A 27,612-nucleotide genomic window follows, 5' to 3' on the forward strand; every position below is an offset into this window, starting at 1 on the left:
AACAAACAATATCATTTATTTATCTATTTTTATATGTCTTTGTTCCTCGTACCGTTCTATGACTTTTCTAGAATCAGGAAAGTTGAACTACTAGAGAAAGTCCTTAGTGCCACAGGTATGAGAAGGGGAGGTGCATTAATCAAATGATAGGTCGAGTCTTTGAGCACTTGTTTTCTGCAATTCTAGAAGGAAAGGGTCATCTTAGTATAAAATTCTAAGATTCCATCACCCTAAAACTGTAAAGTGAATTTATTCAATAAAATAAATCAATTGCTACTGAGGTTTTAAGTTTGTATTCTTAGGTGGATTTCTTCTATATAGTCATATACAGGGTGGGGCAAAAGTAGGTTTGCAGGTGTGAGTATGGGAAGCAGTTTGTTCTTGTATTATTATTTATTAATTACTGTGTTTTCAATACAAACAACTGTGAACCTACTTTTGCCCCACCTGGTATAGTGCCTCATCATGCAAAACACCTTCTCTTTTAAAAGTCTAAAGAAAAAATTGTCTTATTTTGAAAGTATATAGTACAAGAGAATAATTGAGTTGAAAATAAATACTCTTTATATTCAAACTAAATATCTGACATAAAATATTTGCTTTTGAAATATGTGAAGCTTAAATCCAATTTAAGTCTAGCAATTTTTTCTTGTAGGTTCTTGCTAGTTACATCAACCCTATGAGCGGTGCGGTAAATGGAGAAGCTCCGTCAGAGAGCAGAGGACAGAACAGTAATGCCCTTCCTTCTGTGCTGCTAGAGCTGCTCAGCCAGTCCTGCCTCATCCCAGCCATGTCATCCTATCTCAGAAACGATTCAGGTACGTCCCGCCTAATACTCCTCTGAAATACCTTGTGGGGCAGTCCTTTGGTTTGTTTACTTTGTCATTTTCAGCTTAAATAATATGGCTCAGTTTATTGGGTATTTTCCCCCAATATATGTAGGAATGAGTTTCATGGAGTTACTTTATGAATTATTCTGGAATATTTAGGCTTTCGGAGTGCAGGGCTCTTTTGATACTATGTAGTTACCTGTCCTAGAATATTGAATAAAATAAAGACCTCTTTGTTCTTACTTGGTTTTAGCATATTGGTTAACATGAAATCAGTAACATAACATAACTTTGGCCAACTATATGGAACAAATTTGTTTTTAACATACAATTTTAAAACTTACCTTCAAAGAACTTAATAAGCTAAGTCTGAAATTAGGAGAGTTGTTACAAGAAATTATGAAAAACAAATTTTGAAGCTATTGCTTCAATGTAGGTAATTGGAACAAATGAAATATACATTTATTAGGATATTTTACTTCCAATATTCTTAAAAGGAATGATAAAAAAAAAACCTTAGAGAAAGTAATTGTTTTCATGAGACATTTCTTAGGTAGATAGGAACATCCTCATATAAAGGATGTGCTTTTTTAAATTTCTCTCTGTCAACATTGTGGCTCACATTTGCCGTAGCCATGTTATTCTGAAAGCTGCATTGTAGACAAGGTCATTTTCTCTAGCTACCAGTACATTCATGCTCTTTAGTGAGCCTGCAGATACCCTAATGGCCACTAGGTGGAGGTCCTCTTTCTTTGCATCAAATAGATTCATAAAAATGCATGAATATGAGTTAAGCAGAATGTTACTTCAGAGTTCCTCACCCTGACCTCATCTTGCTTCCCTTTTTGAAAGTGAAATTTTTCATTTTCTGAAAATTGCACCATTGTGCACATTCAGTCACTTGACATTGATTTAGTGGAACATGGTAAAAAAATTTTTTACTAAAGGGTTATAGAATCTCTTATCTTTTTAGTGCCATTTTCATAATGTAGAGGTAAATATAAATATCAGTTCAGAGTGACAGGGAAATTAGAGTTATCCAGTTCAATCCCTTTCATTTTACAGGTTAAGGAACAGGTGAGAAAAATGAAATCTAGAGAAATGTATTCATTTGGCCAAGTTTAACTTATTAGTTGTAATATGGCCATTATCAAACTTTGAGACATTTTCAGATTCAAAGATGAGATATAAATGAATTTTGTCAGTATGGAAAAGAGAAAGGAATGAATGTGATGTTGTGGAAGAATGTGGGAATGAAAGAACAAGCACAGGGCTTTTTTTATTGGAATGTTATCAAGTATCTGTGAATTTAGCTGGTTGAGCTAAATGATGGTATATACTAGTAATACAGTGTTTTCATTTTCAAAGTATTGATTTGGCACTTCCATAAGCAGCTGTAGTGGGACAAAACCCCTTACTGTCAACTTTGTTATACCATCCGATTTTCCTCACCCTGGACTTGTGTGTCAGAGGTTCTTGTTAGTAGATCTTTGCTTCTGTTCCTCAAAAAGTCAAGATTTCAGTTTTGCTCTTTGAGAATAAATTTAATTTTGTTGTCATGGCAGATGTCTTAATTTAAATATGATGACATTCATTAAATACAAAACTTATTTCTAAAATATGTCTCTAAAGTAAACGTACAATGGGAAACCCATCTTTTTTAGGTCTCAGGGCAGCAAGAGGGCCTGTTGTTCTTGAGGGTTTAGAAATTGTGTTAGTGCTCTTGCATGAAATGATAATGGGCTGATAGCAATAGGAATATATGATTTTATCATTTATGAAAATAGTTATTTTGCTTGGTACACATGCTTGAGAAAAATAGAAATTATTGAGCTGCCATAATATAGGCAAATGTAGCACTTATAATGCAGTACTCAAATATAAGAAGTACTTCATATCCATATTTCTAGTTTTCTTGGTAATAGTTTATTTGAAACTTTGAGGCATTTTGTAATATGCCATTTCTTTGCATTATTATAATAATGAATCTATCAGAAATGGGTGAAAATTTAAAAAGATTCTTCTGCTAAGTGGCGTTGCATGCCATTTTGTTTTTAATTCTGAACTGCGTTACAGTATGGTCTCAGTTTTCTTGAAAATTAGCCGTGGAGTACAAATAAAACTTCGAGCATTTGCCTATATTTAATGACTTATTTCTGTGTGTGGTTCAAAAACAAGATACCATCAGGTGTTATACGCCATTTCGTTCCTGGTAAGAGAGTACATGGTGCCAAGAATTGGAGCCCGTCAGTGTCCACTGAGAGTGTCGGGCCCCTGGGTGCTCGTCAGCAAGCCTTAGTGCCTTTTCTCTAGACTTCTCCAGTGCGTCGGGACTTCTTAGGTAGAAATACCTTTAATATAGAACACGTCACTCTGTTGAGTACTTACTTGGGTAAGTTTTATAATAGAGGAGAGAGGCTGCTTAAATTAAAATTTGGGTGGGTTACCAGTTGGTTTGATTTGTATAGAGATTTGTAAGGGCAAAATATCTGCAATACTTCAGTGATACCTTCCTTAATTCCTCCAGATAGAGTGACTCTTCCCTTCCTGTTAGTTGGCAGTATACCTAATGCTGATATTTTCACTTCTCATGTTGTGGTCCAATTACACTATAAACTTCCTTAATAAAATTTCATCTAACTAACCTGCCAGGTTAACCATAACTCTCCATTTTGTAAAAAACTTGATGTGTGCCATATATATGTTTCATGTGTATGTATATATTTCTTTTCCAACTGATTGTAAGCCTATTAAGAGTTAGTTCTATTTGTTTTAAAATTTACTTAGGCCAGATGTATTGCCATTACATAATTAAATGTACACAAACTAGATGTTTATATGCTTAATTAGTGGAATGCTTTTAAAAAGACCCATAAGAAAGGAATTGGCTGAAACAGTCGTTGAACTGGGTTTACGTTGAGGAACTCTGGAAGATTGCATGTGTATACACACCCACATTTTTTAAAATCCCAGTGGATTTTCAGCTGGGTTGAGCAAATGAGCAAGCGTGTAAAAACCATTTATACTTCACTTCTTGGCTGGAAATTTTTTACCCTTTACTAGATGTGTTTCCATGTAGTTCATTCTTTTGGGCTAGTGGCTGACTTACCTGCCACCTTCAGCTGAAGTTCAGCATATCTAGGGTTGACGTGAATCCCCAAATAATTGTTGGCTGAGTGAGGCTCAGCGATGGAGTATAAATTCAAAAGTTAAATATTGGGAAAATTGAGCAGAGATGAAAATTTTATATGAATCATTAGAAACAAATCATTCTTATGAAAGTATTTGTATAAAACTCATTGATGTTTTCCTTGCATCACTTATATATGATAGAATTATTGCTAATTATATATTAAGTTTATAGCTCTGTAGTAAAACAACTTCTAAAACATTAATAGACAACAAGTATTCTCACTTAGAGATCTTCTCGCTAATCTCATTTGCAAAGATCTAATGGAACCATATTTTGTTTTGAAATATATAGTATCAAAGAATAGTTTTTTTAGTTTACTTAATGAGTTACATTTTAGTGAGGATTTAAGATTATTTTAGGTGAAAAAATCTATTATTTTATTCTACCGATGTTGAATTCAGCCCTTTAAAAAACACTACTTTGTTCATGTGTAATTTCTATAATAACCATTATTAGATAAGTACTAAAACACTGAACTGTCTTTTCAATAAATTAGTTTACCAGGCAAATATTTTTGATGCATATATTAACCACATTAATTGTAGGATACTGGTTACAAATAATTATGGATTGAGTTTTAGTATTAATTACCTGAAAGGATTTATAATTTACAGAGTAATAATTTAGAATCTTTGACTGCTTTGTTTCCATAGGGTAATTGCTATATTTTCAAGTTAGGCAAAGTAAATGGATAAATTCTTCAATTGAAAATTAAATATTTGAAAAATGATAGTATTTGATTTTGACACTAGATATTTAAGCGACTCAAATTAATGTTCCATATACGTATGTTTTATTAGGTTGTGTTGAGGGTTTTTTTTTTAAGTTGGTTGTTTGTTTGCTTATTTGTTTATAAAGGGGAAGGGAAGGAGAAAGAGAGGGAGAGAAACAATGATTGGTTGTCTCTTGTACGTGTCCTGACTGGGAACCAAACTCACAACCCAAGCATATACCTTGGCCAGGAATTAAACTGGCGACCTTTCACTTTGTGGGACAATGCTCATCCAACTGAGCCACGCTGGTCAGGGTGAGGTATCTATTTTTAGGTGTGTGTGGCATTAAGAAGTGTCATTTAACTGTAACTTATAATTAAAAGTTAGCATAGTCAATGTTTTTTCTGAGTTTTGTTGAAACACACGATTGATAAACTGTAGTCATGTTACTGGTTTATTTGAGATATAGTGGCACATCTTTTTAATTTTTACAGTGTATTTCCCCTTGTCTTGGCTGGTGTGGCTCAGTTGGTTGGAGTCCCATACAGCAAAAATTTGGGGGTTCAATTCCCGGTCAGGGCATGTACCTAGGTTGCGGGTTTGGGTGGGTACAGGAGGCAGCCAGTCAGTGTTTCTCTCCCCACCCCCACCCCCACCCCCGCCAACCACTCCTCCTCTCTCTGGAATCAATGACTATATCCTCAAGTGAGGATTAAGAAAATACATTTTTTCCAATTCATACTAATACATGTATTTACTGCCATAGTGTACTATCTGAGCTATTTAATCATTACTAGATAGTGACTTAATTTGTGTTCTCTCCCCAACACTATGCTTTATTTACATCTTGTTCTCTAAAAATGCCTATTATTTATGCACTGGTGCTTTGTAAACATCCATATTAGTCCATTTACCAACTAACCAATTACTCTTAAGATTAAAGTAGAATTTCTGTTGCCGTGGGCTTACTGTTATATTGCACTTGTTCTTATTTTGTGCTTTTCCCCTCTTCCTTTTTACAGTTCTTGACATGGCAAGACATGTGCCACTCTATCGAGCTCTGCTGGAATTGCTCCGAGCCATCGCCTCTTGTACGTCCATGGTGCCCCTCTTGTTGCCCCTTTCTACAGAGAATGGGGAAGAGGAGGAAGAACAGTCAGAGTGTCAAACTTCTGTTGGTACATTATTGGCCAAAATGAAGACCTGTGTTGATACCTACACCAACCGTTTAAGGTACAATACTTGATTCATTTCCCTTGTCCTTACCTTTTTTTATATAGCTTTTGAGGGTTTTCTAAATGATACATATAATTAAACACAAATACACCAACACAATATGTAAAACTCCAAAGAAAAAATATCCACTGAATCCCACACTCGGAAATGTTCCATTTATGTCAGCTTATCTAACATCTCCCTGTATAATATTACTGCTACAGTATGGAGCTCTTAAATACTGGCACATGATACCTATTATGCAGATAGGTGCAAGTTTTCCCCAATATTGAAGTCAAAGATGCCTTTCAGTGTCAGTCAATACATATTGCTGACATTGTCCTTGATACTTCTTATTACACATCATATTTAGGTGCTGTATTTTTACATAACCATTTATTAGTTGACGCTTGGGTTGTTTCCAGTTTATCCCGACCTCAGGCACACATCTTTTGGGACTTGTAGAAATCTGCAAAGTAGACCCGTAGAAGTAGAATTCTTGGACTACGGGTTACTCCTATTTCATTTTGATACATATGTTATAATTCATGCTGTGACCTTGTTTAGAATTTGGAGTATATCTTGGAGTTAGAATAAAGTATCTTCATGGAAAATTGAATTTTTAAATTAATCTCTGGTTTAAGTTTATAGCTCACTAGATTTAGGTGATAAGTTCTGTTATCAAAATCTTTTTTAAAAATAGCTTAGTAAAAATTTTCTCTTAGCAGAAGTCTATTCAGTGGTTGTTAGTTTTATTTAAAAATGGCCTAATTCTGATTTTTAAGTTGTTTATATTGCCAGTAGAAGTTTATTCCTTTGTCAATGGCCTTTTGAGTCAATTAATATCTTTTCTATCATTGTAATATATTTGCTCTACCTCTTCTCTCTTATTTTTCAAAAACCTAAAATATGGGAATAATGGTATACAGCAAATGAAGTCAGAGAACTGGTTGCCAGAGGAATGATTTTTGTCAGTCTTTACCTTTCAGAGAGAAGTCAGCTGCTCACACAATCCTGACTCGACTAGTTTATGTTACTGTCATTATCACTTTAAAAACTAGTGGCTCACTGCCAGACATAAGAATCGTAAGTTAGTGATGAGATTAATTAAGAACCAGTTGGTTATATATCTCCACCAGTTGGTGGAGATATAAAAAGCCGTGTGTTTATACTACTCTTTTACCAGGGAATGAAAATGTAAAAGTATATTTTCTCTGATGGTCTGAGATTAATTTCTGTTGTAGAGAAGATGATAGTGTTACATTTAATTTCACCCTTTATTGTGGCTAAAATATTTCTAAATGATAATCTAGGCAGCCAGTACAATTATATAAAAATAGTGTGGTCATAATTGAACTGAAATTCTTAGTTTTCTAATTGAATAACTGTTTCATTGAGAAGTGTCTAATTAAGCATCCCATTCACTGCCCTGGCCATTTGTATTCCTTACTCGGTATAAGAAACATAGAGTTTCTGACAAAGCAATTAGCATAAAATATACAGAGCTTTAAAATTGCCCTTGTGTATTTTTAAGGGAAATTTTCCCCTGTGTTTATGTGCCGTATATTTCTGTGTTTTGAGTAGTTCATAACTAAAAATTAAAAATTTATGAAATCTTGAGTGCTTTTCCCTCAGGAATATTTTATTTCTTAGACAAAAAATTGTGTAAAGATTTGTATTGTTATAATTATCTCTACTTTTAAAAAATCACAAAAATTTGTGGTGTTATAAATGTCAAATAATGCCATTCAAGTAAGAATAATTTTCCCTATACTGTGTATTTTTTTATGCTGTAATTTCTAGTCAAGGCTGCAAAAATGTACTCCTAGTACATTGAGTTCTAAGGTAATTATAGATGTTTATTGTAATGCATGGAATTTTTTCACCTAGAGTGCCTTTTCTGTTGCTTTTCTTAATGTATTTTCTGTTCAAATAACATATGTGGTATAATTTTTTAAAAGTAAACTCGACTTGGCTTCTATATACATATATTAATTACCATAAAAATTTAATTTCAGGTAAAGGATAACTGCATTTCATTTAATTGGTGGTATTTGTTTTTCTGCTTGGTTACCTGGAAAAAATTCTTCTTCACATTCTTTCCTTCTTACTTGAACAAGAAAAAAATGACACTACAGACTTGTAAATTTTGTAGCAACAAAACATGCACGTAAAGGTCATAGTGACTATTCACAAAGGTCATTTTTGTTATTTCATCATTATGTTACCCTGCGAGGTAACTATTTCTGATAATGGCTTTATTTTACTGACAAAGAAACACTCCTAGTAACTTACAGTGTTGGGGACGGCACTCTCACCATCTGGGGCACCTGGCTAGGCCCTCTACTTTGTGACTCTCGTGTTAGAATTTGAATGTGCTGATCAGTTGAGGTCCCTATTGGTATTTGTACAACACAGCCACCGTTAAGAAGAGAAACCAGCGAAGACATACGTGTTATGCCATCCCTACTTTCCTTTTACATTTTGGCACATTGAGAATTCATTTCTCACCACAGAGAGAGGGTAAAATCTATTTTTCCCAGCCTGTCAAGACTTAATACGTATATTTCATATTTTCAATATAATAAAACTGATATAAAGTGAAAAATACAGTCCAGTTTCCTATAGTGTTCATACCCACAGAACTTGGCCTAAGTTCAATTTTAAAACTGATTCAACATGTAGAACATCCCCCTCTCCCACACCGGCCTACCACATTTCCCAAGTCAGGTATGTCTTGTTTATACATCATTACCTCATAGGATATGCTTTCGTGCTTCATCAGGATTTGGAGTCACATTTTTTTTCTTCTTTCATTTTTTTTCTGGAACACTGTCTAAGTTTGTACAACGTCTTGTCTCACGGAGGAGAGAGAGCGCCAGAATAGGTTAGACTCTGCTGCAGTAGCAAGTTCACGTTGCGTCAGACAGTTCTGATCATCTGCCACAGAGTGCCGCTTGCAGTGGAGTTACAATTTTAAAATACTGTGTCGGTATGCCCCAGCGCCTAGAACAGTTTTACATTAGTTTTGGTTTTTGCGCTCTTAGTAAGAAAGGTAAAGGTGAATAAAGTATATCCACTTAGTGTAAGGATTTTTCAGAGTAAGAGAGTGAGTACTAGTTTTTATACCTTATTGCCTTATGTTTTTTGCTCTTGTTAACTTATTTCTCATTTGTTACTTTTTAACCAAGCATACACAGAAGGCATACAGTGTTGTTGTTTTTTAATGAGGTTTTAATGTATTTAATTCTTTGATCATCTTAAAGGAAACAGATTTGCTATATACTGTATTTTGCCATGTATAATGCACTTTTTGACCCACATTTTTGAGGGGAAAATTAGGGTACATATTATACAGACTGTAATGATTACGTACCATGGGCGGTATAATAATCCGTGTATAATGTGTACGAAACATGGGTGCACATTGTACACGGGAGCGCATCATACCTGGCAAAATAACGGTGTTCTGCAGATGTCTAAGTGGTGATTGTGGTTACATGCAATGATTTGCATTAAAATTATTTCTTCTGTGTATACTTACAATTTTTTATCTTTTTGCCCACGTATAAAGAACTTGTTTACTTTTGCTGGTGGGAATAACTTAATTGAGATGATCTTATCTTGAGGCCATTGACTAAACCTAACAAATGTGGATCTCAAGATTCAAAGAAAGAAGGATATTTGACTCTCCCCCAAGACTGAAACCTGTAAGAGGAAATAGAAGCTATCATTAAGAAGATGAAAAGTCACTGGCCAGTGTGGCTCAGTTAATTGGTGTCATTCTGCAAAGTGAAGGGTCACTGGTTTGATTCCCAGTCAGGGCATGTTACTGTGTGGTCTTCTGTCAGGGCCTGTGAGAGCGGCAGCTGATCAGTGTTTCTCTCCCTCTCTACCTCCTTCCATCCTGTCTCTCTAAAAATGAGTACATAAAAATTAAAAAAAAAATTTTTTAAGTTGAAAAGGCAGATCATGAACTTTGCTTTTAGCTAATTTATGCATTAGAAATTTCTGATTCTTTTTAGATAGGTGAGATCTGGCCTGGTCACAAGAACATGGCTGATTTGTTCATTTAACATTGATTGGATGTTCATGGGAGCCTAACAGGAAAATTACATCCTTTTTATGAGGGATTGACAAATGGTGGAAGTAATTACTAGACAGTTTTATTAGCACAATTTGGTATATTAGAAGAAGAAGACATTACTGGAGAGTCAGCCCAGATATGGAGACCTAAAGATTAAGTAGGCACTGGCTAAATGAAGGAGTAGGGTCGCTGGTGTACTAAGCTGCAGGAATCACATTGGCAGTAAAAGAAAGCGTCACATATTCAGGGTCACCTAAACAAGTTGTGTGCCTGGATGTGGTGTGGGTGGGAGACTGGTGTAAGAGATGAGGCCATAGAGAAAGGCTGGGGGAGGGCTAGAAGTTGAAGTGGTGATGAGCCACTGACAGGTGTTCAGCAGAGACTGAATCTGCCTTATAAAAAGATGCTGGCAGTGAAGCTGAATGGCTGGGGCGAGAGTTGGAACAAGGCAAACCACCTTGAAAGAAATTTTCATCCTTTCCATCTCAGCAGATCATTATAGCATTCTTGCTCTTGTATTGTGGACTTAAGTAGAAAATCAGTTTCTAGGTAGAAATACATTTTATGTTCCAGACATTTGACTTAAAAAAGCAAGCATGCAAATCAGGCTTCACACCACTTACTGACTGCATTAGTCAGCCTATGTGTTTATGCTGGCAGCTGCAGGTCTTCCCTGCGGATCTCCAGTAGATTGCACATACTACAGCCTGATTGGTTCTCGGAGCACGGTTTCCTCTGTTTACATACAAGAATCTGAAGTCTGTAATCCCCAGCAGACATTTTTCGAGACTAATCGTAATAGGTTATTGTACTATCATAATGAAAAGATGATAGAAAAGTCTCATCTTCGGCTTACCAGAAGTTCAGAGTCATTAGCAGAGACTTGATTCTAAGGTTTGGAATGACAAGGTGAGACAATGTACATGCCCATACATTTCTCTACTATTTTCTTAAAGCTCTTACCCAGGTCAAGTTGTAGATGTGGAAAGCTTGTATGGTAGTAAGTAGGCTTTAGATAAAACTTTTCTGTTTTGGATAAAATTTTCTCTATACCATATTTAGCTGTGTATAATGTGCACTTTTTTTGCCCAAATTTTTTAGGGAAAAATAGGGATGGGCATCATACATGGGTATAATAATCCTATATATAATGTGCTCATTATACACAGCAAAATATGGTACTTTAAGAATTCATCTAAATCTAAAGAGAGTGCTCATATAATAATTGGATTTTATTAATATGATCAAATAATCCAAACAATTTTCATGATTGACAACTGAAGGAAAATTGTTTTGGTAGAAATTCCTTATCAGAGTGAGAGCTTCAGTATTTACAAGGAAGAATTTTCTGATCATATTTCACCTATGCTATTGTTAGAATCTTTCTTTTGATCAACTGACATTTTTTAAAAAAACTTTCATTTAAAGAAGACACTTCAAACTACTGCCATATCAGAAGAACCAGTGTCTCTTTCCATAAATAGAAATAAGTGTAAAATGAACAAACTAAGCCCTGACTAGTGTGGCTGACTGGGTTGGGCATTGTCCTGAAGACCAAAGGGTCACAGGTTCTATTCCCAGTCAGGCCCCATGCCTGGGTTGCGGGCCAGGTCCCAAGATGGGGGCCTGCAGGAGGCAGCCTATCTATGTTTTTCTCTCTTTCTCACACTCTTCCCCTTTCTCTATAAATGAATAGCCCTAGCTGGTGTGGCTCGGTGGACTGAGTGTTGGTTTGTGATCTTAAGGGTTGCCAGTTCAATTCGCAGTCAGGGTTGTGGGCTGGCAAGACACAGTGAATTGATGTTTCTCTCATACATCAGAGTTTTTGTCCCTCTCTTTTCCCCTCCCTTCCCCTCTCTCTAAAAAACAAATAAGTAAAATTATAAAAATTAAAAATAAAATCTTTTAAAATGAATAAACTAAAATAAAAATAGTCTCTGACTCTAAACCTGTTTGATATATTAAAAAGGATGATTTATCAAATGCTAAAGAACTGCCAAAGGAATAGCAAGACCTTTACGTTGGAAAGAAACTAGCTTTCTCACTATTCAATGCAGTTATCTAATAGCATATCTGATTACCACTGAATATTTTCTTATACTTTGGGAAACACTGTTTAATACAATATCCATTAACTCCTTTAGCAGTAGATGCGTTTTACAAATATAAACAAAATATTGGGTTGGCCAAAAAGTCCATTTAGTTTTCTGTAAAATAAAGGACACATCTTTCATTTTCACCAATAACTTTATTGATTGGGATATTTTGAGTATGTCAGCTATCTCCCGCTGTTGGCTTCTGGTGGCCAGAGGCGCTGCTAAACATCTTCGAATGTGTAAGACAGCCCCAGAGCAAAGAATTATTTGGCCAAAATGTCAGTAGTACCAAGAAACTTCGCAGGTCACTTTTGACAAATTCAATCAGTCACAGCACCTTCGCCATACACTGCACCAAATCTTCTTTTGCATTTCAGTGGCATTTTACCTTTCTTAAAATAATAAAGCATAATATGCCAAAATGTTGCATATCTTCTTCCATCTTCGATATTGAAAAGGCCACACAAAAATTTACCAATTTTGATAAGTTTTTTAAAAATGCACACTGATATGACAGCTGTCACAATACAATCTAACAAAATTGTTTCAAATGAAGTTAAGGACAACTAAGTGCTACTAGAGCCATAGAATGGGAAAAACTAAATGAACTTTTTGGCCAACCCTATATATATATTTTTTTTTTTTCATGTTGGCAAAAAAGTAAAATTATTTTTAACTGAAAAATTAGTTTTTGATCATTACAAAAGTATGCAGATTCTACAGTTTTTCTGATATTTTCTTTTACTCATCTATTTTCATTCCCCTGAAGAATTTTTGAGTCAGCACTATGATAGGATATTAAAAGGCAGCATATTTCATTAAGTGTGCATGGCATTTGAGTTGTGCCTAAGTGATAATGACTGGATTACTAAAGTAAACCTAAACCTCATTGTTTCGTGGTCTATAGGTAGCAACTTATTCACTTAAGTCAGCTTTAGCCATTTGATGTTTTTCTTGCTCAGCAGAATTAATAACACCATTCTTATGAAAATGTCTTAGATATTGATGTATGTAGTTTCCCTGTACTGTCTTCAGGCTGATTTGGTGTATATTTGCATAGACTAGGGCAATGTGTTAGTGAGTATTTTCTTTACGTTGCTAGAAGAAACCTCTCCCGCACCTCCCTACACACCTTATTTCCTTTCCTCCTGTATTTTATTGCTATCTTCATATACCTTGTATTTCTAATATCTTTAACCCCCTTTCAAGAAGAAATTTGAGTTTACATAGCAACAACGCTTGATATTTAAAGAATAAGCAGAAATAACCCCCTTATTTATGACCAGTTATTGATCAACATTTTATTTTAGACTCTTAGAAAAAAAGATCTTAATGTCATGGGTTTGATTCTCCATCAGAACAGTTGCAGGTTCAGTCCCACTTGGGGCACATACAAAAGGCAACTGATCGATGCATGTTTCTCATACCAGTGTTTCTTGCCCTCTTTTCACCTCTCTCTTAAAAAAATAAAATCAATAAGTATGTCCTTGGGTGAGGATTAAAAAAAAAAGAACTTGATCGCCTCAGTTATCTCCATTAATGAAGGGATCTGTGGCATGAGTAACATGTATTGTTTCCACTTGCACTGGAATACATTTGTCTACTGCATTGATTTTCAACCTTTTTCATCTTGTGGCACATGTAAACTAATTACTAAAACTTCATGGCACACCAGGAAATAACAGTTTTTGCAGATCTGACCAGTAAAATAGTTATTATTTTGATTTATTCATATCAGCCAGCTATTGTGTGGGCTGTTGTCATTTTTTAATTTGACAATCCAAAGGAAAAGAGGTCAGTGCCCCTGACTAAATAGTCAGGTATTGCATCTCTGGTGTAGTGTGAAAATTGATCTGCTCACAAAATAGTCACTTTGTGAAGACGTGACCCCCTAGCTTTATTTCGTGTACCAGCCCTGGTGTGATCGATCTCCTGCTGGCCGCTCCAGCCTGGGTTGTATCAAACTGTAGTCAAGCTGCAGCCTTAGTAGTTTGGTTTCACTTTTGAGTAAGTGTGACACTCACATCTTCCTTGGAACAAGAACAAAGACAATTATTTTGCCTTTCTTTAATCTTCTCTGCAGTCTTTTCCTGATGGACTCCACTAGACAAGTCATATCTCATATCATGTTTAGTATCTGAGAGTTTCACCAAGAATCTGAAAGAGGGAGTTGCTGTCAGATAGTCTTAATTGATTATAAGGACCTGATAGAAATGGCCGTGTTGAACCTAAGGTGTTCTGGACAGGAAGCTCCTCTGTAACAGCGGTAAAGCGAGCGTTCATTTATTGCCATTTCCTTGAGCTCTCTGGAAGCATCTTTCTGATGCAAAGGTTATCATCTTTTAAGGTAATCATATTTAGAATACATACCCAATTCCTTTTTATCGAATGAAGCAATGAGATTAGTTGACCTACTTCAAAGGTATATTTTCTGTCAAACTCTCTTATTTTAACTCCCTTAAACTCATTATCTCGGGCTTCAATCAGTTAAGAAAGAATTCAGTTCAGTCCTCCTACTTTGTTTCAGTTGGGAAAACATTTCCTAGTTTCTCCTCTTTTCCCTGCCTTTCAGAACCTACAAAATGAAAAGGGCCTGATTTCCTAGCAAAGAATCATTTGTGGTCCCCATATAGTTTTTAAGTTTCTCTTTTGTTTGTTTTTGTTTTTGATCTCGAATAAGTTCAGCATCGATTGTCCTTTTACTTGGTGCTGGAGATAGCAGTGCCGACACTGGTTTTAGAGCTGTGCCTCAGTTGGGCTGCCCCTCGGCGAAGCACGTTGCTTGGGCTACTTCACTGCACACAGTACTTGCATTATGTCTTATGGTAGTTAATCTGACCTAAAAGTTACTGTGTTTTAATCTGATCTAGAAATGAAGGTTTTATTTTTAAAGGCTTCTCATACCTCTGTTTTGAATATTTTCTTTTCTCATACTGCTTATTAATGATTCCCAGGACAAGGAAGATTTCATTTTCAACTTTTACTTAAACCATATTGAAAACAAAAACTGGCAATTTTGTTTGAAACAAGTTTAAGTAAAAACAAAAGGGAATCTGGGGTTAAAAACTAAGCTTTAAACTGATTACCGAAACATTCATCTTATGGGGTCTTTGCCCATTTACTGGTGCATTTCAGTAATCATTTCATGTTTTGTGGAGATGTGAAAAGCAAATAATTCTTCACAGTAATATTTTTAGTTATTTGTTTACCTTTAACTTAAGTTTACTTTAAGCTATAATTCCTAGCAAAGAGCTTTAGAACTGTGAAGTGCAATATGACATATTGGTTTATAGATAAATGTAGAAGCTTCCTTCTCCTATAGTTGTAGAATCTTCCCTAAGGTGCTAATTCTTAATTATTCTGAATCTGGACATTTCAGTATGTAATCTCCAGAGTACTTCCTCAGTGTGGCTCTGCTTTCTGAATGTTCATTTCAACTGTGGGACAGTTTTGACTTTAGAATTAGTGCAGGCGCTGAAGTGGTGTTTTTAAATATTCTTCTAAGAAAATAGCTACATTAAGCTGTTTTTAGTTTAGAGATAAAAAAAGATTCTAATATTTTGCATTTAGTCTCACGAACATCCATCTTTATTTGGATGGCAGTATTAGCAGAGGCAGTTGAATATAACTGAATGTTGAGTTATGGGTTTTTCTCCCTTTGTTTTCTTGAGAAAGTTTTGCCCATTTTGCTCACATCCTAGTTCAGATTATATGTCACAAAGCCAAAATATTCTTAATTTGTTGGCTGTTAGCTGGAATTCACAGCATAGTGGAAAATGTTTGCAGATAATTCTGTGCAATAGTAGAAACTTCAGTTGATTCCTCGTATTTCTTCAGGGCAGTGATCACAACCAGAATCAACGTTTGCACAGAGCAGCGGATACCATGGTAGCGGCCGTCGCTGATTGCTTTTACCATGTTGGATCCATTGTCAGTCTCAGAGGCCTACTTCCAGCTAGGTGCCTTGAACTCAAATAGCTTTTCACACAGACTTCAGGATGTGAGCTAAGGTATGGCCTTTTTTCATGAGCTGGGCCTACATATGGGTTGACAGTAACCTGCAACTTCTGTAGAAGAGAGACTGCCAGCTAAAGTTCAATGTCAGACCGTGACGAGTTGTGGTCATCATTAGGCAGGTAGTGTGTGTTCTTCATGTGTCCGAACTAATCTCCTTTGGGAGATTATTCGTTTTTAGCCCCGAATGTTTTTGCCAAAAAGGCTATGCACATAAAAATTTCTCATTAGAACCTGGTTGTAAAGGTCTAAGATTTATTGGCTTTATGATTGAACCATTGTCTTCAAGGTGAGATGTACATGATCATTTATTTTACACATAGTATTTTTTAAACTTGATTTTTTGCACTTTTTAAACATTTTGCTGTCAAAAAGTCATAGAATTTACCATCCTAATTATTTGCACTATTTTAATTGTAGGGATTTCTCCTATAATCATCTTTCAAAAACTGGAATTAAGAAACTGGTATTCATGAATAGGGCTTGAAATTTAGAATCAGTAGTTTTCCAGGGTAACTTGCCTTAAATTGCATTGATACAGTTTACTCTTCCCCTCTAGAGGTTCTTGTTTCTTCAAGATGAAAATACCTTAGTTCTGGAAAACAAGCCTCACTCCCATATCTTCCTTCTCTGTTTGTCAAGATATATTTCTTTAAGTAAAACCTTTATTTGAGAGTACAGTGGATCAACTGATTGATTCTAGGAAACCATCTTTTAAAGTTATATCCATAACTCTTCTGTTTTTTCTAACTGCTTACTGTTGTTTTCCTATTACGGTTCAGTGGCCCTGTTACTTAAGAATGTTTTAAGGCTGGTGTTAAGATAGAGAATTATTTGTAATTGAGGAGAGTGAGTCCTTACAAATAAAAGGGGGTGCTGTCCAGCAGCTTACACACTTTTGTGATTGTCAGTGTTTGATACTAATTGTGCATAGCTCTTGGTAGGCACAGAAGTTGAGACTCTGTTTGAGCTTGACTTCCAGGATCATAGCTTTATTAAGAATTGTCAGACTCCCTGGCTGGCATAGCTCGGTGGATTGAGTGCAGGCTGCAAACCAAAGTGTCACAGGTTCGATTCCCAGTCAGGGTACATGCTTGGGTTGCAGGCCATGGCCCCCAGCAACCGCACATTGATGTTTCTCTCTCTCTCTCTCCCCCCCTCCCTTTTCTCTCTAAAACTAAATAAAAAATCTTAAAAAAAAAAAAAGAATTGTCAGACTCACCATTAAACTATAGTCTCAACTTTATTTCATAGCTATAGAGGATGTACTATCTTATTTGATTTTAGCAGTAAATGTCTGATATTTCAGTTTTGAAATGTTCACTATATTTTCCTTACACACATGAAAACATACATGTTTATATACACCTCCACATAGAGAAGTTGGGATTAAAATGGTACACAGCATCATATCTGACAAGTGGATCCTGATGATGAAAGAAAGCTGGCCATGTGTTCTCTGTATCTCAAGAAAGGGAGAAGAAAACGTAGGCACAAAAGTGATAAGCGTGTTGCAGAGGCAGTAACACAGTGACACGGTGTGCAGCTTTGGTTGAAGCATCTTGCCCAGTGAGGTGGTAGGCACCTCACAGTCTCTGGAGACTGTGAGAGCCAGTTCAGAGAACATGCACAGCGTTGTGTCTGTCTGCCCTTGCTACCCACTGATGGGCTCTTGTTAATTAACCTCTTATTTTCTGAGCAGACTTTTGTCTTTGTGGTAAAGAGTAGCTAATTTGTAAATAGATAACATAATGATTTTGTTAAGGACTCTTCCATCTTCTGTTAGCCTTTCATAGTTCCCAAAGGATCCATACCCACTTTGTGGATTGGCCAAAAAGTTTGTTTAGTTTTTTCCGTAAGATGTAAGACACGTTTTTTAATTTTCACCAATAGCTTTATTGATTTGGAGATTTTGAGTATGTTGGTTATCTCCCACGTGCTATAACGTTTGATTATTCTCAATTAATGTCCCCATTTGATTGCTGTCTACTCTTCTGGACAGCGGAGCACTGTCCAGTAGGAATTCTCATGCGTAAAACTTTGCAAACCACTTTTACACCTTCAGTTACTCACTGCTCCTTCTCCCTACACTGCACACATCTTTTTTTTGTTTCAGTTGCCTTTTTACCTTTATTGAAATAATAAAGCATAATATTCTAAAAATGTTGCTTTTTTCTTCCATCTTCAATATTAAAATGGCTACACAAAAATTCAACTTTAATAAGTTTGTTTTTAATGCATGCCAATATGACGGCTGTCACAGTACAGTCTGACAAATGGATTCAAATGACATTAAAGACAACTAAGTGCTACTAGAGCCATCTTATGGAAAAAGCCAAACAGTTTTTGGCCAAACCAGAAATAGCCAAATCATTTTGTTGGTAGGTATATAACTAGAAAAATAAGTGATGTGTAGTTTAGATCATATGTAAGCATAAATATTTTAAACATGTTTAAATGGTTTTCATTTGTTTTAAATTATTTAATAATGAATTTACAAAGATATAGATTTTTAGCATCTAAGCAGTAGTATAATGTTTATTGTGTGAGTAACGTGCTGATAACTGAAATAGAAAAAAGGCAATTGATAGTTGTTTTCAGTGACTCTTGTGGTACAATACTACTTCATTCATCTAGAAAATTTACAGAAACATTTTGATGCCTTATACACTGAAACCTTGCTGTAACACATCCTATTATGATACACAATTTTATATAAGGTTGGGTACATTTTAGACCCTGAATAGGGAATAATAGAGAATTACCTTTTAAATGATTATGCTCTAGAACTTAGTGTTTATATTACGTTTTGGTATATGGAAGCACATTTTTAAGATATGATAGTGAGCCTTTCTGGAATATTTCTTTTTCCCCTTTAGGAATATTAATAAGCTGTGAATGAAATATATATCGACACTAAAATTTAAAAGTATATTTGGTTCTTTGATTCCTAAATCTTAGACGATGGGACAGATACCTGTGACTTTTAGACATAGAAGTGATCTCTTCATTTCTAGGTATTTATAATTACTATGTTTTTAAAGGCATGGATCCAAGGACACATCATATATCTGGGTCTTTTTAACACCATGACATTTCTACAATATTTATCTCTTGTTTGCTTTTATCTTTGAGGGGAAAACCTACCCAAAACATTATTTATTGTGCTTCTTATAGTTTCAGAAGAAATAATAAATCTAACTTAAACTATCCCTGATATACATCATGTATATGTCAAATGAAGTGCACATTATCATTTTGATTTGTAACCACTTATTGACTTAGGGAGGTATTTACTTTTCAACTCTAAAATCTTAATTTTCTTCCATTTTTTCCATATCAAAACTTTTTTCAGATCTAAAAGGGAGAATGCAAAAACTGGTGTAAAACCAGATGCATCTGATCAAGAACCAGAAGGACTTACTCTTTTGGTACCAGATATCCAGAAGACGGCTGAGATCGTGTGTGCCGCCACTACCAGTTTGAGGCAAGCAAATCAAGGTATAATTCTGTTTCTTTTGTGCTACTTTTCATTGGATCAAACATGTTTTTTTTTCTTTTTTTTTTTCAAAGTTTTTTTTTTTTTTTTTTCATTTACTTACTGAAAACTGCCTTTCTTTTCCCTCTACATTAATGGTGTTTTAATTAAGCAAGTTCATTCACCTAAAATATTGTTCCATCAGGTTTTCAAGTTAATTATTTCAGTAATCTTTAATTGTAAAATATTTATCTAGCCTGTATGATTGCTAACACTAAATTTGGTAGGCTGAGCATGCATCATAAGTTTTTCTTCTCATTGAAAGTCACGAAATTGAAAAATGCCATTGTAGTAGATAGAAAACAGCACATTGAGATTGTGTGTGAGCCCTGCCTGGTATGGCTCAATGCATTGAACTCCACCCTCCAACTGAAAGGTCACCGGTTCAATTCCCAGTCAGAGCACATGCTTCAGTTGGTAGCCAGGTCCCCAGCTGGGGGGCATGTGCCAAGAGATTAAAAAAAAAAACTCCTCAAAAACCCAACAACTATGTGTTAGAATTTGGTTAAAATTGATATTTTCATGTATAGCAACAGAGGATATAAATGACTTTGCATTATCTGTTTTACTTCTGCTGTTTTTTCTAAATGGATGAAACCTAGTTACCATTTTAAGTTGGTGGCTTTTTTTAGCCCTATTATATGTTTATGAAAGAAAATAAATGTATTCTTAAAATGGTACAGTAGGAAGATGATTGTGAAGAGTTTAATTTTTTTGGAATTCAGATTTGACCTCTGGAAGTTAATTGTTTCTTTGTTGTTGTTGTTTTAATCTTCTAAAATTAACAGAAAAAAAATTAGGTGAATATTCAAAGAAGGTGACTATGAAACCCAAACCTCTATCAGTATTGAAATCACTTGAAGAAAAATATGAGGCTGTTATGAAAAGATTGCAGTTTGGTAAGTTCAAATTTTAATCTTTATTTCTTTAGATTTCATTTCACAATTTTTAATAGTGAAATTGAAATATGTTCCTGTAAACTAAAGATTTTAGAACTTGCTTGGACCATGAATTATTCTCTCTCCCCTGCGCGCACACACACACACACACACACAATCATCTTTTTATCTTTTGGAATTCATAGCTGTATTTATAGTTATATTTGGAAATCATGATTCAGTGTAAACCTAGCAAAAACAAAGTCAGGTGTGTAACAGGCTGAAAGTTTTCTTTCTGTATATCCTGGTCTGGGGGAAGCCAAGACCTAGGACTTTGAATATGTTACTGTTACCATTTTAGAATTCCATGAGATTTACCTTTGGAAAGCGTAGTTCACTTGTATCCTTTCCCATTTCACAACTGTGGGCAAGTAAGAACTGATGAAAAGATTTCATCAGCATCTCTCATAAGGTGCTGGTTTATAGATGAACACTAGAATTCCAAATTCAGTGACCATTATTAACTGTTACCATCTGTGCTTCTTTTCCATCCTTTAGAACCAACCTAAAGAACTTTGACTGTGATTTTTTGGTCATGCTGTCTTTGAAACCTCAGTTTACGAGGGAGTAACCCAAAAAACCCCTGGAGTTTATTTATAAAAATTGTGTGTTTGTTCTTACATGTTTAAACTTCAGTCACCTTCAGAGTACTCTCCATTTGACGTAATACACCTACTGAGATGTTTTTTCCACTGCTCAAAACAGTTTTTGAACTCAATGATTTTGATGCCATTTAGTGCTTCTTGCCTTTTTTTGTTGTTGTTTCACCTCTTCCACGTGGGCAAAAATTTTCCTTTGAGTGCTTTTTTCTGGGGGGTAAAAAAAGGTGAATAGGGTGGGTGGGGCACAGGGGCCATGCCATTTTTGGTCAGGAACTGCTGACCACTCAGTGCAGTGTGGACAGCTACACTTGTAAATCACCCATCATAAAATGGGCAATCGTATTGAGTCTTCAAAAAAAAAAATCACTGAGGCCAAAAACGGCCTCTCACAACAACGCCAGCTGGTACACCGGTACTGATGGGTTCCCAGAACACTCACTGAGCTGGGTCAGCCAGCTTTTACTACAAGGGGCCTGCCCTCCAGAAGATAATTCTGGTTTGATTTGGGGGGGGGGGATCCCTCCTTGTAAATTATTTAGTTTTGCCCTACTTAACCTCCCAGGTTTGCAATAAAAATCACATGAGATAATATATATGAAAATTATTTGAAAATGATAAAGTACTCATGTCTTTGAAAAGTTCTTATTCATGAGAAGACCTTAAGATTGTCTGCTGTTGGTAGACTTGAAACAAAAATCTGATGTTAGGTGGGTTTATCTTTAACTTCACGTTTCCATACACTTTTCCACTTTGTGACAGCCTATTTTCCACAAAAATTCTCATTCCCCTTCTCCCAGCTCAGAAAGCCTGAAGAAACTAGTTCTTCTTTACTGACTGTACTTTTATTCTGAATGAGATTTGATTTGGGAGTTGTCCCAGCTAGGTATCAGTGCAAATCTGTTGAAACTTTTAATGTGTACTTCTGAATTAAATGAATGGGATTTTAAACCTCAAGGCAATGGAGAATAACTTTGTTGGGAAATCCCTGAAAGCATGCTTAAGTTACAGATAAAGCTTGAAAAAAAACAATACCTTTTTGGTCTATTCTGGTATAGACATCGGGAAGGGCATCAGTTGGGTGCGTCTCCCCTCACCCCCGCCCCCCCCCCCCCCCCCCGCCCCCCCCCCGGATATACGGCTAGTATTTGCCTGAGACAAAAGCGAAGGAGAAGCAGGCCCTGGTCACAGTACGCCTAGGCCGGGATTTTAAGTAGTGTTTCATAAGCCACGTGTGGTTTTCTGTAGCTGCTGAGCTCTGGATTTACTGCTCTTTCAGAATTCATAAGGCTTTGGCTATGATGTCTAGCTTCAGCCTGCTTTTAGTTTCTTAATTTTTATTTTGGTGCTTGGATTTTTATATTAAATATTTTTGCTCTTATTTTGTGTACAGGACTTGAAAGAAGTAGGAGGTGTCAGAAATAGGGTCAGGGAGAGAGAAGTGATTCTTCTAACCAAGAATGTGTTTCCTCCTCCTTGGAAAAAAGTTCTACCCTGGGGTGGAAAAAATTTATATTGATTGAGTTATCTTGTGTCATCTTAGATTATCATTGAAAAGCTGCTTTTGACTTTTCAGAAATAATTTTCAAGTGCTTATTTTTCCCCCCACATTCATTACTGAAGTTTATCAATCCTGAGGTGACACTGGGGGCTGTAACTATCATTTCTGTTCTGATTGGGTGATAACCATTTTTATTTCTTTTAAAGTTTTTTCCATAGTTTGTGCCAAGCAGATTTTTCCTTTTTATACTTTTGTTTGGTTAATTTCTAGTAATAGTACAGCCTTTTGCCTAATTCAGTTTGGCAATCTAGTCTCTTGCTTTCACTCGAAGTATATTGACATATTTTTAAAACAACACTTCTGAAGAAGCACTTAATTGAAAATTTATTTTTATAAGTAATAAAACTAAATGCTTTATTTGGATTATGAATTGGATTAAGCATTAATATGGTTGTTTATAGGTTTTTGGATTCTCATTAGTTTCTACAGTGTACTTTATTAAATTGTTCTGTATTATTTATTGTTGGATACAAAGTTACTCCCAAAACTTTGGTGTTTCAAACATGTTACTCACTGTTTCCATGGACCAGGAACTCAGGGACAGTTTGTTTTGCTGGTTCTGGTGTAGGTGTCCCCTGAGTCTGCCGTCAGGGCGTTGGCTGGGTCTGCACTCACGTGACAGCTGGACCGGCTCTGGGGCCTGCATGTTCGGGCTCACTCCTGCGGCTGTTGATAGCTCTTTGATATGTGGGATTCTCCATGGGACTTGTGTTTTGTTTTGTTTTAAATTAGTTTTGTCATATTTTTTATAAAACGGCAGAAATGCAGTAAAAAGCATATTTCAGCAGTGCCCAAGGATGGAGCAGTGGAAGCAGGGTTCAGAGGGCCCGGTGACTTGAGGTTGGAGCTCTCTCTTGGGGCGTGGTGGGCCTGGGGTGGGTGTTCCTCCCACCCCGTGACCTTGTTTCTCCTCCTGAGAATTGCATCTCTAGGCCACAGATAAGAAACTTCCATAGGATTTGTGAATATCTTCACACATCACATCGGGTTCTTCCGAGAGAGACCAGGACTCCACACTGCCTTTTGTGCCATGGTTCTGGAGTCGTACTCCATTGCTTCTGTTTGTTCATTAGAATCAAGTCACTAAGTCTGTCCCTGACTCAGAGAAAGGGAATCAGTTTCTGCCTTTTGAAGAGTGTGAAATAGAGTGTGAAAGTATTTTAAACCACCAGGCTTCTGTTAGAAAAACAGCAAATTTGTTCTAGGATTCTTAGAGGAAAGTTTCTGAAATGTGTTGGAATTAAATATCTTATTTGAGCTTTTGGTTTTGGTCCAATTACTAAGTCATACACATTTATGTATTAATAGCTTTTAAAAACATACTGTAGTTGGAAGTGTTTAGCCACATTCCATCTCTATATTTTTTTAGTTAGTTTCAATACAGAATGTTTTAGCTTTTTTATCAACATGAGTGTGCTTATGCTTCTCCATGTGTGGCCAATTCTGATTTAATTACCTCTGATTATGAAATTCAGAGTCATATGTCACAGCCCTTGATGAATGGGAGCCATTCAGAAGGGGTCTGTCATATCAGAGAGTCATAAATTCTCCAAGGTGGATGTGACTTTAAACACAGTGAGTTTTGCTACCCAGTGACTTTTAAAGTAACTCAGAAAAAATACATACTTTCTGTTTAGCTTTTATTAAAAATAAACTACATTTTCTACCTTATGTAACAAACATTTTCTAATGTCATGATTCTTGTACTGCTTGATTTATTGACTGCCTAACATTCATTCCATTGTATGATATAGTATCCTTTGTTCATCAATAACTGGACCTTTAGGTTGTTTCCAGTTTTTCAGTAACATGCAGCAAATATCTCAATGGCCATTATCGCACATAGAGATTTGTTCACGTCCATGATTATTTCCTTAGGACAGCTTAATAGGGAGTTGTTGAGTCGAACAGGATGTACATTTTTAGCAACTATCCATTATGTTTGACTACATCGATAAAACGTGGGTATTAGTAGGCCCATCCTGCTGTAGAGATGTGACATCAGAGTTTTCCTCCAGGCATGGGAATGGGCTTTTCTTTGTGTCCGGTGGTTGCCATTCATAAGATTCAAAGGAAATTTGCTTCTTAAGTTAGATTCTAGTTGTACAGAATTGGCAATCATTTCTACAGGAAATGGACTGAAAGTTCCTGTTCCTCTGGAAGATTAGTGAAAGGTTGTGGCACTCTCTCTCAGACATGGCTGTGCACAGACGAGTGGCAGTCTTTCCAGGCCTCCCTTCTGGCTGGACTGGAAGCTCTTTGGAGGCAGATACCGTTTCCTAGTTGTCATTGAGCCCAGACAGCCTAGCCTAGAGCCTTGTACTGAGTAAGTTCTCTGTAAATTTTGTGTGATAGTGCTGATTGTTACTGCAGCACTAGTGTTTTTCCATACACTTAGAATCGTGTGAACACAAGATCAAAATTATCATTGCTTCTAATGACAGTATTTGCCCTAGTGAGTGGTTTTGGTTTAATGTTGTAATTTATTTAAATATCTTTATTTTAATCCTTTGGTGGGGTTGGGTTAATCTGAATTGCAGATAAAGCTCAAATCCACTCCTTTCTATGGTATACATAGCTTATAAATAAAGAATAAGTCATTCTAAATCTCCCTAAATAAATGGTTAATATGAGCCCATTAATTATATTTTGTTGAAGTACTTAGATTAATCATTTTCTATTCTATTAACTTAAATTCCAGAAGTAATACAAGAGTAAGCTTCAGCCTGGCATTTCTGATTGTTGAAATCAGTGCAAATACAATATACAGGTCCCAGCACAAATAACACCCTTTTAAAATTATAAAATCTTTTATTACAAAATTATAAGCATCTAATTGTGTAACATAACAATATCACACTCAAGCACACCATATAACATTTTAGGTGAAATATGCAAATTGCTGTCCATCTTGTGTGAGACATTCATGTATCCTACCAACAACACCCAATTGAGGGGGTGTTACTTCTGTAGGAGAGCGTGTGCATGCGCATATGTGTGTGTGTGTGTGTGTGTGTGTAAAGACTTTGTTTTTTGAAAATGAAATATAATGAGAAGACTTTTTGGCATTTCTGAATTATTTTACCTAAAATTGTATATACCGGTCTTTTTAAGAATCAATTATCTACTGCTTTGCATTGTCATTTAGCTACTTGGTACCATCTACCAGCACATCCACACTGTACATTAAAAATGCCCGGTGCTCGGCTGGAGCGTCGTCCCGTACCCCAGAAGGCTGTGGGTTCAGTCCACAGTTGGGGCCGGACAGGGTGGGGGTGGGGGGGCAGCCATCCATGTCTCTTTCTCTAACAGGAAACATCCCTTCCTCTCTCTCAAGGCAATGAGCCTTTACTTACTTATTTAAATAAGTAAACAGTCATTTCCTGTTTTTGCTTCCATATTCCATCCGTGAAGCAGTAGATGTTACATAAACATTTATCGTTTGCTATTCTTTCACTTGGAATCCTCTCCATTTTGAGTAGAAGGAGGGCTAATGATTTATTTGTGATTTTTGTCATTGTAGCTACTATCCTCCACTTCAATTCTCTTTTATTTTTCACTGTTTCTCTCTCTCTTTCTAGATACGTTTGAGATGGTTTCTGAAGATGAAGATGGGAAGTTGGGTTTTAAAATAAATTACCACTACATGTCTCAGGTGAAAAATGCGAATGACGCAAACAGTGCTGCCCGGGCCCGCCGCCTCGCCCAGGAGGCCGTGACCCTGTCCACCTCGCTGCCCCTGTCTTCCTCTTCCTCCGTGTTCGTGCGCTGCGACGAGGAGCGCCTCGACATCATGAAGGTAGGAGCACGGCCTTTTCCATTATCCCCCCAGCCGGCTGTTCCAACAGTCATACAAAGCACTAGAAATAGCGTGAATTTTAATGTTTAGTACAATTCTGTTGACCAGTTTGGAAGTCAGGTGAAAAGAGTCCTTCTCGAAAGTTAGTTCAGAATATGTGGATGAGACTGCTATTCAAAATAAAGATTTAGAAGAGAATACCAAATACCTGCCCTGAGCAAAGGCTGTATGGAGCCTATTATAGTTTTGCAGGGGTGTCCAACATTTTGGCATCTCTAGGCCACACTGGAAAAAGAAGAGCTGTCTTCGGCCACGCATTAAACACATTGTGACATTTAAACACATAAAAGGATTCTCATAATGTTTTAAGTAGATGTACAATTTGTGTTGGGCCGCATTCCTAGCCATCCTGGGCTGCTTTGGGCTGCAGGTTGGATGCCCAGTGAGCATAGTATCAAAGGATTTCATGCTGGACAGTAGGAAAAAAGTTACAGGGTTTCTTCATTGATGTTTAAGATATTTCTCTCATCTTTTATAGTATCAGGCTTCAAAAATTATTTTTTTCTTTTCTAGGAAACTTAATGTATTTATAAATCCATAAGATGTATGAATTTAGTAATGGTAATGTGATAATAAATAACTTGCACCTTACGTTTTAACACTGGTGATTTAGAGATTTGTCACCTGGAGGGGCTTTCTTTACATTTATGATTTAATTTATAGGTAGCTATTCTGTCTTTCTTAGATACACTGCTGACACTATTGACCCATTGATTTGAGGAAGTTTCTTTTGTTTGCTTCCTCTTTTGATTTGTTCCTTTGGACTTTTTAAATAGCAATTTCATACACCTTGCCTATTTGGCCACATTTCCATTCCCTGTTACAAGCAGTGGAGCAGGTTGCAGGATGGCTGCCTAGGGAAGTATGTTATCACCAGGTGGATCACATGAAACCAGACTTGTAACTTTCTCTCTGTTAAGCAGTGAGCTGTACCTAACACAGAGGATCCCCAAACTTGCTTCCACACAC

The 27,612-nt window shown here is 36.2% G+C and overlaps 1 protein-coding gene and 1 non-coding gene across 13 annotated transcripts in view; one reads left to right on the forward strand and one right to left on the reverse strand.

Moving 5' to 3' along the window:
* BIRC6 (baculoviral IAP repeat containing 6) overlaps nt 1-27,612 on the forward strand; it is a 197,421-nt gene that overhangs the window by 153,040 nt on the left and 16,769 nt on the right. For 11 of the 12 annotated variants that reach the window (XM_036027815.1, XM_036027820.1, XM_036027817.1 and 8 more), the window contains exons 65-69: nt 656-818; nt 5,759-5,969; nt 19,504-19,649; nt 20,475-20,585; nt 26,366-26,583. In XM_036027815.1, the coding sequence (XP_035883708.1) occupies nt 656-818; nt 5,759-5,969; nt 19,504-19,649; nt 20,475-20,585; nt 26,366-26,583 (849 nt within the window). Of the gene's footprint in view, nt 1-655; nt 819-5,758; nt 5,970-15,971; nt 16,145-19,503; nt 19,650-20,474; nt 20,586-26,365; nt 26,584-27,612 lie in introns of those variants that run through there. The other variant, XR_004903615.1, reaches the window with a different exon arrangement.
* Nucleotides 8,783-8,910, reverse strand: LOC114501166. The gene has a single exon (XR_003684928.1). It is a non-coding gene; the product is annotated as a small nucleolar RNA SNORA28 (small nucleolar RNA).

This window comes from Phyllostomus discolor, chromosome 6 (genome assembly GCF_004126475.2).
Source record: "Phyllostomus discolor isolate MPI-MPIP mPhyDis1 chromosome 6, mPhyDis1.pri.v3, whole genome shotgun sequence".
NCBI lineage: Eukaryota > Metazoa > Chordata > Mammalia > Chiroptera > Phyllostomidae > Phyllostomus > Phyllostomus discolor.